The sequence below is a fragment of the Chelmon rostratus genome, chromosome 12 (genome assembly GCF_017976325.1).
Source record: "Chelmon rostratus isolate fCheRos1 chromosome 12, fCheRos1.pri, whole genome shotgun sequence".
In the NCBI taxonomy this organism is placed as follows: domain Eukaryota; kingdom Metazoa; phylum Chordata; class Actinopteri; order Chaetodontiformes; family Chaetodontidae; genus Chelmon; species Chelmon rostratus.
The window spans coordinates 24,500,908-24,511,717 of NC_055669.1; the positions used below are offsets into that span (position 1 = coordinate 24,500,908).

At 43.2% G+C, this 10,810-nt stretch overlaps 2 protein-coding genes across 2 annotated transcripts; both read left to right on the plus strand.

Annotated features, from left to right (window-relative positions):
* Positions 1 to 2,773: 2,773 nt before the first annotated feature.
* On the plus strand, positions 2,774 to 5,192 carry LOC121614476 (tripartite motif-containing protein 16-like). The gene has a single exon (XM_041948343.1). It carries the CDS (start codon positions 2,871 to 2,873, stop codon positions 4,581 to 4,583), a length of 1,713 nt encoding a protein of 570 aa, XP_041804277.1. The 5' UTR covers positions 2,774 to 2,870; the 3' UTR covers positions 4,584 to 5,192.
* A 2,770-nt stretch (positions 5,193 to 7,962) lies between these two features.
* LOC121614606 (tripartite motif-containing protein 16-like) lies at positions 7,963 to 10,343 on the plus strand. Its single transcript, XM_041948577.1, has one exon. The coding sequence runs from the start codon at positions 8,037 to 8,039 to the stop codon at positions 9,735 to 9,737; it is 1,701 nt and encodes a 566-aa protein (XP_041804511.1). The 5' UTR covers positions 7,963 to 8,036; the 3' UTR covers positions 9,738 to 10,343.
* The last annotated feature ends 467 nt before the right edge of the window (positions 10,344 to 10,810 follow it).

Consider the following 10,810-nt stretch of genomic DNA (forward strand, 5'->3'; position numbering starts at 1 on the left):
CCAAAAGTAGAAGCTGTGTCTAAAGACTGGAATCCTGAAGTCTCATCCACCCCCCCAGAGACACGACACATTACATTAATGTAACACAAAAACAAATCCTCTGCACTATTATGTTTGCACATACTCTTCATCCTTCATACTGTGAAACTTTGCACATTCCTTGGACAATGTCATATTCCAGCCCAGCTGCACAGCTTTAAAACAGATATATTGAACATATTCTTGGAAATAATATCACATTTATTCATATTTGTTATTTCTTTTCCTTTTATATTTGTGTTCCTTGATTTGACACCACTTGCTTTTATCTCATTATTTTTCTCCTGCAATGTAAATTATGCTTCGGTTTCTCAGACACACACAGAGTTTAAGTCACAGCATTAACTCAACTACACTTATAAAGCAGCTTTTGTTTCAAGCCGACTCGATTACTGTAACATTCACAGTTCAACCTTCAGGAACACTGTGATCATCTGCTGCTGGTTTGTTGGAGGTTTCCAGAAGCAGTGGAAAGAAAATCAGGGATGCAGCCTTTGTCCAGTACGCCCCAAAGCTCTGGAACAAACTACCTGCAGATATCAGAGAAGCAGCTCGCTGAATATTTTTAAAGCAAAGCTAAAAACTGATCTCTTCACTTGAGCCTTTAACGAGCTGTGATTCCTGATACAGGCCTGAAACTTTTGTTCTTCGCCTCGCATTTATTTCTTCATGCTGTGATTTGATGATTTAGCCTTGTTTTTATTTCCATCCTGATTCCACTCTATTTTTACTTATATTTTATTATTTTATTCTATTGTATGTCCATTCTGTCTTTTCTATGTAAAGCCCTCTTGGTGTAAGTGATTTCTTTCTCCTCTATGAATGGTGCTATACAAATAAAGTTTATTATTATTATTACAACCTGTAGCCTCAAATCCCACATTCCCAAATACTATTTACAGCATGAATGTTTGTAAAGTGGGATCTCTTCTCTCCCATCTTTCCCATGTGACCTGAATGCAGCATCAGGATGTGACTCCTGTAAACAAACTGACACGGTGTGATATCACATCTGTTTAAATCTCTCTTTTCTGAAGCTGTTTGAAGCTGCCAAACGCTCAGTGAAGTTTCCGCACGTCTTCCTGCAGCAGGTCAACAACTGAAATGTGAAAGTGATGCACAACACAAGAGGGCGCCTTCGTCCTGCTGAGCAGGGACGTAGTGGAGGTCAAAGCACCTCAGCTCACTTTGCTCAAGGTGCAATACATCTTTATCAGTGCTGAGAAACTGCTGTGACGCCTTTAGAATCATGTTTTCATAGAAATAAAGTGAAGAAGTGATCGCTTTTGTTTGGTTTTATGGAAAATGTTACGAACAGGCTGATTGATCTGATGGAGTTTGCGTTTGTTCGTTCAGGCTGTACTCTGCCCTTATTTAAGCTCAGTAACCTCACGTGTTTGACTTTCTTTTAATAGTCATCTGCTTTATTTTCTCTACATCTCGCTTGTGCTTCCAGTCACCAAAGTTCAGCTTCCATGTGTTTGGTTTGCATTAGAAGGTTGTTTTAATGCTGATGCGTTGTGTGATTAACTGTATTGACAGTCAAAGCATTAAAACCAGGAACTAAAGTTGTTGACGTTGATTCATTGTGACCAAACTGAACGGATATGTATAAAACTGGACATTTTGCAGATTCATCCAGTCATTACAGTCTACAGCTGAACTGCAGAGACAAACGATGATCTGGTGCATTCAGGTTCTCTGGGACTCAGAGGTTCAAGAAGCAACCTGCTTGTTTTATGAGTTTAAAAGCATCTGACATTAAAATACACCTTTTGTCATGTCACGACCTCTGTCTGTTATCTAGTGCTCATTCCTGTCTCTCTCTCTCTCTCTGCCTACAGGTACATGAGCAGGGGTGGAGCCGATCTCCTCAGGAGTGAAACTGACCGCACACATCTGACACTAATCAGCCCATCAGCGCTGGCTACTTAAGGCCGGACCAAACACTCCTCCAGTGCCAGATTATTCCCTCTTGTCTCCACGCATCATCTCGCTCCTGAGGAGACTCTAGCCATGCTTCCTGTTCATTGTAGTTTCGTGAATTTACCTTCTAGTTTCTGTCTGGATCTTTTGTTGCTACTTTGTGACTATCATTTTCCCCTTTTGGGTGTTTTTGTGTTTTTGTAAGTTCTTTCAGTTGTTGCTTTGAGTTTTTTGATATCTTCCCGTCTGGCGTCCTCAATTGTACTTTGTTATCCTTGAATCAACACTTTTGTTTTCCTCTCTGCATCTGGTCCTGGTTCTCATTGCCTGAGCCCGAACACCTTTTATACAGTTATATCCTGAAATGAGCCTGTTTTCATTAGAAATAATTAAAGGGCTTCACGATTTAAATTCTCTATTTTTCATCCACTGGATTTGAAATATTTTAATCACTAAAAACTTTCATCAAGCTGGATTTTAGGAGATCAGAAGAGCTCATTCTTAAATCTGGTGAGCTTCTCCAAACCCTCTGATTGTAATCAGAGTTGACCTCCTAAAAGCTGAAGTGAGCAGTGGTTTTAATGAGAAATGAGCTCTGTTGTAAACAAGTGCTGAACACACAGTATCTCTCTCAAACTGCTCGTCTTCCTGAATGAGTCAGAGCTCGATAACCCCTCCCTCTTCTTCCTGCTCTCAAACACAGCAGCCCCACTCTGTCCACGTATTTCCTGGTTCCCTCTCCTTCAGATCTACACTTTGAAGATGGGTGTAACCAACATGTGGTGCGGTGCAGGAGCTGACAGGCCCCATTCACTGCAGAAACACATGCTGTTTAGATCAGAGCTCAAACTGGTTTCACTTCTGAGAAAGTGAAACTCAGACAGTCGTTGACACTGAGAGGAGAAATGGCGCAGAAAGGAGTTCAGCTGGACCAGGAAACCTTCTCCTGTTCGATCTGTCTGGATCTACTGAAGGATCCGGTGACTATTCCCTGTGGACACAGCTACTGCATGAACTGTATTAAAGGCTTCTGGGATGAAGAGGATGAGGAGAAAATCCCCAGCTGCCCTCAGTGTAGGCAGACCTTCACTCCGAGGCCTGTCCTGGTGAAAAACACCATGTTTGCAGCTTTATTGGAGGAGCTGAAGAAGACTGGACTCCAAGCTGCTCCTGCTGATCACTGCTATGCTGGACCTGAAGATGTGGCCTGTGATGTCTGCACTGGGAGGAAACTGAAAGCCCTCAAGTCCTGTCTGGTCTGTCTGGCCTCTTACTGTGAGAAACACCTCCAGCCTCATTATGACTCATCTGCCTTTGAAAAACACAAGCTGGTGGACCCCTCCAAGAAACTCCAGGAGAACATCTGCTCTCGTCACGATGAGGTGATGAAGATGTTCTGCCGTACTGATCAGCAGTGTATCTGTTATCTCTGCTCTGTGGATGAACACAAAGGCCACGACACAGTGTCAGCTGCAGCAGAAAGGACTGAGAGGCAGAGAGAGCTGGAGGTGAGTCGACAAAACATCCAGCAGAGAATCCAGGACAGACAGAAAGATGTGAAGGTGCTTCAACAGGAGGTGGAGGCTATCAATGGCTCTGCTGATAAAGCGGTGGAGGACAGCCGGAAGATCTTCACCGAGCTGATCCGTCTCATGGAGGAAAGAAGGTCTGATGTGGAGCGGCAGCTCAGATCCCAGCAGGAAACTGAAGTGAGGCGAGTCAAAGAGCTCGAGGAGAAGCTGGAGCAGGAGATCACTGAGCTGAAGAGGAAAGATGCTGAGCTGAAGCAGCTCTCACACACAGAGGATCACAGCCAGTTTCTACACAACTACCCCTCACTGTCACCACTCAGTGGATCTACAGACTCATCCGCCATCAAGATCCGTCCTCTCAGCTACTTTGAGGATGTGACAGCTGCTGTGTCAGCAGTCAGAGATAAACTACAGGACGTTCTGACAGAGGAATGGACAAACATCTCACTGACAGTGGCTGAAGTGGATGTTTTACTGTCAGCTTCACCACCAGGACCCAAGACCAGAGCTGGATTCTTCAGATATTCACGTGAAATCACACTGGATCCAAACACAGCAAACACAGATCTGTTATTATCTGAGGGGAACAGAAAAGCAACATTAATGAGTGAACAACAGTCTTATTCTAAACATCGAGACAGATTCACTGTTTGGTGTCAGGTCCTGAGTAGAGAGAGTCTGACTGGACGGTGTTACTGGGAGGTGGAGTGGAGAGGGACAGGAGTTTATGTAGCAGTCGCATACAAGAATATCAGCAGAGCAGGGAGGGGGAATGAATGTCGATTTGGACTAAATGACAAATCTTGGGCGTTATATTGGAACAACAACAGTTATTACTTTTGGTACAACAATGTGGAAACTCCCGTCTCAGGTCCTCGGTCCTCCAGAGTCGGAGTATACCTGGATCACAGTGCAGGTATTCTGTCCTTCTACAGCATCTCTGAAACCATGACTCTCCTCCACAGAGTCCAGACCACGTTCACTCAGCCTCTCTATGCTGGACTTCGGCTTTGTTACACTGATGGAAACTCTGCTGAGTTGTGTAAACTCCAACAGTCAGAAGTCATTTCAGGGGCAGTGGGTTAAATTGTGTGTTTGAATTGTGAAACTTGTCTTCATGTTTGTTGCTGAGAGCTGATTGTTGTGGCATTTGTTCACTGCGCAGAGATCAGCTGTCAATCAAACACTGTGGGTGGGACTTTGACGTCTTCTCATGTGTTGTTCTGTAAATGTTTGAGTGTGTTTAGGTGGAGCTCCTTCCTGTGTCTGTTCAGCCATGGAGGCTCTCACTGCTCAGGATGATCGCTGTTTACCTGAACTGACTTTTCTCTGCATGAAAACAGAAACTTCTCTGAGCTCTACATGTCTGTTGAATGTTTCTGTTGATTTATTTGCATGTTGTTGTTTCTCCTCCACTGCACGAGTGTTTAGAGAGAAAGCAGCAGAACGTCCTTTATCGTACATGTTCTGTTCTCAGAAATCTGTGATGACATTTACATTTATTTGTTGTTAACATGATCATAATGAGTCCGATCACTCGTTGTTTTCTTTCACATAGCTGAGATACTGGTCAAACAAGCTGATTGTGTGGATGAAGTGAATCTGTGCCTGAAATCACTGAACAAAAGTCGTTGAACAGACTTTATTGATTGAAGGTTTACATAATGAATAAAGTTTTTTTATTTTAAGAATGAGCAATATTTTCTTCTTGTCTTCATTCCTGGATATCACACAAATCTGATGCAGAACATGTGAAACTAATATGAGAGAATAACTGAGGCAGATTTCCTCCTGAAACACCTGAAAGTTCAGCGTTCAACAGTCAGTCAGTCTCACTGTCTGACATCATGGAGCTGATATTATTATCGTGTTGACAACGTCAATCTTTACATGCAGTCAATGAACAAGAGTCCGACAATGATCGATCTTCTTTTCATTTGTTCAGAGTAGAAAAAAACAAGAAGAGAAAGCTGAGACTAATATGATAGCAATACACACATTACAGGACAGACCATAATTTCCCCTGTTGCAATGGCGCAATCACTGTATTTCAGTAATCCAAACCAACAATGTTCAATGTTATCAGTTCCTTGTGCAGTTGTTCAATATTTCTGAATATTTTCCATCAGAAAAATATTTTTTATCGTCTTTTGAATAAAATGTCCGTACACATTGTCAACTTCTTATTTTGTATTTTGTATTTTATTATTTTCCATTGCCTTGCTATTGCTATTTCCATTGCTCCTGCCTGTAAAAATGAATTTTCCCAGCTGGTGATTCATAAAGTTTATCTTATCTTATCTTAAATAATATCTTAACCTCTTCAAGTCTCATAAATATATCACCTTTCAAAAGTCTTCAAGAGATTAAAGTGGTGGAAAGTATTTAAAAACACTGAAATTGGTGATGCCACAATCTTCCATTGACAGCCATGTTAGAAAACTGATTTATGCACGTCTTCTTGTCTGATGTCTCAACAAAGGGTTCAGTCCAGTCCACAGTCAAGCAGCTGTTTTACATGAGTCATGGAGTTTGGGTGCAGCACAGTGCAAGTGCAAAAGCAAATTCTGAACCCTCAGATGCATCAGTGAAGTATTACAAGCATAGTGTGATACATTTCCATTCACAGGATCTGTTTGCATCTGTTTGCCGTCTCTGTCAGCGGTCACCAAGTCCTGCACTGAAACTCTAAATTCACGTTACACTGATCACCAAAGCATTGATCGCAGAGTCTGACAAACACTGGAACAATTCATTAAACAGCCATAAACACTCAGGAACAGCATGAGCTGTCTTACCTTCTTCCTCACCACGTTCTGTGCACAACCAAACAAGGCCCGGACCAGATCGCTAGATGCTAACAGCTAACTCTGCATGCTAATCTGAAAATGGAGGATCCCTCCTGGTGTGTTGAACATTTCCCATCTGTTGCTGTTGTGATTCATGCAGTTTATGGCACTTCATCATCATTTCCTCACAAGCTCTTAGATTTGTTTTCTACCCCCAGATACTGAGACCGAGGCCAGTATCAATCATTTCTGATTGGTCCAGCAGTCACATATATGGTCCTAAAATAAAGACGTAAAGGCATGTTTACTCCTTTACCGTCCTGTTCATCCTGATGTGGCAAGATTGAGAAGAGCTGCATATCCGTGTGAAGAAACACCCCCAAAAGGCAATTAAATTATGGGAGGAACCTGATGAGGAAATGAAGGATGTAGAAAAGAGGTACAACAGTGATTACATCATCTGGTGAGAGATTTGGCTTGGGGTTTATTTGCTGTCTCCACAGGTCAGAGAGAGTGTAGGGGGTGTAAGGTTCACATATGAGACGTTCAGCCACTGGATATACAAACAGGCGAAGTGGCCAATCTCTCCAGGGGCAATATCTCTTTTTGATCTGCTCCAGAAGCCGGACGTTCATTAAGTTCACAGCAGTGTTGTGACGTTCACGAACGAACTGGTTCTTTTGAACGGCTCGTTAACATGAACGATGGGAACCGAGTCGCAGCTGGGAACCGTTCTTTTTTTTTTCCAGTTACATGGGGAGGAGCGCTGCCCAGCTGCGCGGTGCTTATTAGATATGCAAATAACATCACGCCACGTTGTGCACGCTGCCTTCACGTGAGTCCGCCAGTAACAAAAACAACAACAACAACACAGAAACACATGAACTTCCCCTGCCTTGGAGAGCCGCAGCAGCAGTGAGCTGTCTAAACGAGGAGAGTCAGTCCGTCGTCGTCGACAAAATGAGCCAATTAAGGAAACGATCCAGCATTTGGATGCAGTTTTCTCTCGTGGCAGACAGTAAGGCTGAATGCAGTATTTGCAAAAAAATATATTTTTTTAAGTCAGGCTGCACAAATAATTTGCACAGAAATTCATTGTAGCCTGCTTTGATTTTTAATGTTTATACGTGTTCAAGTCATGGTTTACATACATACACAGAATTTGTACAAAGGGTAATTCACGTCACTGTCCAAGCAGAGTGATATGGCGCCACCCTGTGGAATATTTACAATTAATCCAGATCAGACTTTAAACTCGAATCCACACATGTCAAATAAGGTTATAATCAATATTTCAGAATAATTCAAACTAAATCATTCCTCTCAGTGATTATTTCCAAGGTAAAATGAGTTCAGGCCTGACTGCCTTCTTAAAACTTAATAAATATAAAAATGAGCCAAATGAGACAGTTTTTTGAACGGCTTTTTGAAAGGAACGGCTCACCAAGATCCAGCTCCCCTCAAAGAGAATCTCTCTCAAACTGCTCGTCTTCCTGAATGAGTCAGAGCTCGATAACCCCTCCCTCTTCTTCCTGCTCTCAAACACAGCAGCTCCACTCTGTCCACGTATTTCCTGGTTCCCTCCCCTTCAGATCTACAAGTTGAAGATGGGTGTAACCAACATGTGGTGCGGTGCAGGAGCTGACAGGCCCCATTCACTGCAGAAACACATGCTGTTTAGATCAGAGCTCAAACTGGTTTCACTTCTGAGAAAGTGAAACTCAGACAGTCGTTGACACTGAGAGGAGAAATGGCGCAGAAAGGAGTTCAGCTGGACCAGGAAACCTTCTCCTGTTCGATCTGTCTGGATCTACTGAGGGATCCGGTGACTATTCCCTGTGGACACAGCTACTGCATGAACTGTATTAAAGGCTTCTGGGATGAAGAGGGTGAGGAGAAAATCCCCAGCTGCCCTCAGTGTAGGCAGACCTTCACTCCGAGGCCTGTCCTGGTGAAAAACACCATGTTTGCAGCTTTATTGGAGGAGCTGAAGAAGACTGGACTCCAAGCTGCTCCTGCTGATCACTGCTATGCTGGACCTGAAGATGTGGCCTGTGATGTCTGCACTGGGAGGAAACTGAAAGCCCTCAAGTCCTGTCTGGTCTGTCTGGCCTCTTACTGTGAGAAACACCTCCAGCCTCATTATGACGCAGCTCCATTAAAGAAACACAAGCTGGTGGACCCCTCCAAGAAGCTCCAGGAGAACATCTGCTCTCGTCACGACGAGGTGATGAAGATGTTCTGCCGTACTGATCAGCAGTGTATCTGTTTTCTCTGCTCTGTGGATGAACACAAAGGCCACGACACAGTGTCAGCTGCAGCAGAAAGGACTGAGAGGCAGAGAGAGCTGGAGGTGAGTCGACAAAACATCCAGCAGAGAATCCAGGACAGACAGAAAGATGTGAAGGTGCTTCAACAGGAGGTGGAGGCTATCAATGGCTCTGCTGATAAAGCGGTGGAGGACAGCCAGAAGATCTTCACCGAGCTGATCCGTCTCATGGAGGAAAGAAGGTCTGATGTGGAGCGGCAGCTCAGATCCCAGCAGGAAACTGAAGTGAGGCGAGTCAAAGAGCTCGAGGAGAAGCTGGAGCAGGAGATCACTGAGCTGAAGAGGAAAGATGCTGAGCTGAAGCAGCTCTCACACACAGAGGATCACAGCCAGTTTCTACACAACTACCCCTCACTGTCACCACTCAGTGGATCTACAGACTCATCCGCCATCAAGATCCGTCCTCTCAGCTACTTTGAGGATGTGACAGCTGCTGTGTCAGCAGTCAGAGATAAACTACAGGACGTTCTGACAGAGGAATGGACAAACATCTCACTGACAGTGGCTAAAGTGGATGTTTTACTGTCACAACCAGGACCCAAGACCAGAGCTGGATTCTTCAGATATTCACGTGAAATCACACTGGATCCAAACACAGCACACACACAGCTGTTATTATCTGAGGGGAACAGAAAAGCAACATTAATGAGTGAAAAACAGTCTTATTCTGATCATCCAGACAGATTCACTGGTTATTGTCAGGTCCTGAGTAGAGAGAGTCTGACTGGACGGTGTTACTGGGAGGTGGAGTGGAGAGGGACAGGAGTTTATGTAGCAGTCGCATACAAGAATATCAGCAGAGCAGGGTGGAATGAATCTGTATTTGGATTCAATGACAAATCTTGGGCGTTATATTGTTACAACAACAGTTATTACTTTTGGTACAATGATGTGGAAACTCCCGTCTCAGGTCCTCGGTCCTCCAGAGTCGGAGTGTACCTGGATCACAGTGCAGGTATTCTGTCCTTCTACAGCATCTCTGAAACCATGACTCTCCTCCACAGAGTCCAGACCACGTTCACTCAGCCTCTCTATGCTGGACTTCTTTGTTACACTGATGGAAACTCTGCTGAGTTGTGTAAACTCCAACAGTCAGAAGTCATTTCAGGGACAGTGGGTTAAATTGTGTGTTTGAATTGTGAAACTTGTCTTCATGTTTGTTGCTGAGAGCTGATTGTTGTGGCATTTGTTCACTGCGCAGAGATCAGCTGTCAATCAAACACTGTGGGTGGGACTTTGACGTCTTCTCATGTGTTGTTCTGTAAATGTTTGAGTGTGTTTAGGTGGAGCTCCTTCCTGTGTCTGTTCAGCCATGGAGGCTCTCGCTGCTCAGGATGATCGCTGTTTACCTGAACTGACTTTTCTCTGCATGAAAACAGAAACTTCTCTGAGCTCTACATGTCTGTTGAATGTTTCTGTTGGTTTATTTGCATGTTGTTGTTTCTCCTCCACTGCACGAGTGTTTAGAGAGAAAGCAGCAGAACGTCCTTTATCGTACATGTTCTGTTCTCAGAAATCTGTGATGACATTTACATTTATTTGTTGTTAACATGATCATAATGAGTCCGATCACTCATTTTCTTTCACATAGCTGAGATACTGGTCAAACAAGCTGATTGTGTGGATGAAGTGAATCTGTGCCTGAAATCACTGAACAAAAGTCGTTGAACAGACTTTATTGATTGAAGGTTTACATAATGAATAAAGTTTTTTTATTTTAAGAATGAGCAATATTTTCTTCTTGTCTTCATTCCTGGATATCACACAAATCTGATGGAGAACATGTGAAACTAATATGAGAGTATAACTGAGGCAGATTTCCTCCTGAAACACCTGAAAGTTCAGCGTTCAACAGTCAGTCAGTCTCACTGTCTGACATCATGGAGCTGATATCATTCTTGTGTTGACAACGTCAATCTTTACATGCAGTCAATGAACAAGAGTCCGACAATGATCGATCTTTTTATTTGTTCAGAGTAGAAAAAAACAAGAAGAGAAAGCTGAGACTAATATGATAGCAATACACACATTACAGGACAGACCATAATTTCCCCTGTTGCAATGGCGCAATCACTGTATTTCAGTAATCCAAACCAACCATGTTCAATGTTATCAATTCCTTGTGCAGTTGTTCAATATTTCTGAATATTTTCCATCAGAAAAATATTTTTTATTGTCTTTTGAATAAAATGTCC

Coding starts and splice junctions, on each gene's coding strand:
- LOC121614476 (XM_041948343.1), top strand. CDS start 2,871: ATGGCGCAGAAAGGAGTTCAGCTGGACCAGGAAACCTTCTCCTGTTCG.
- LOC121614606 (XM_041948577.1), top strand. CDS start 8,037: ATGGCGCAGAAAGGAGTTCAGCTGGACCAGGAAACCTTCTCCTGTTCG.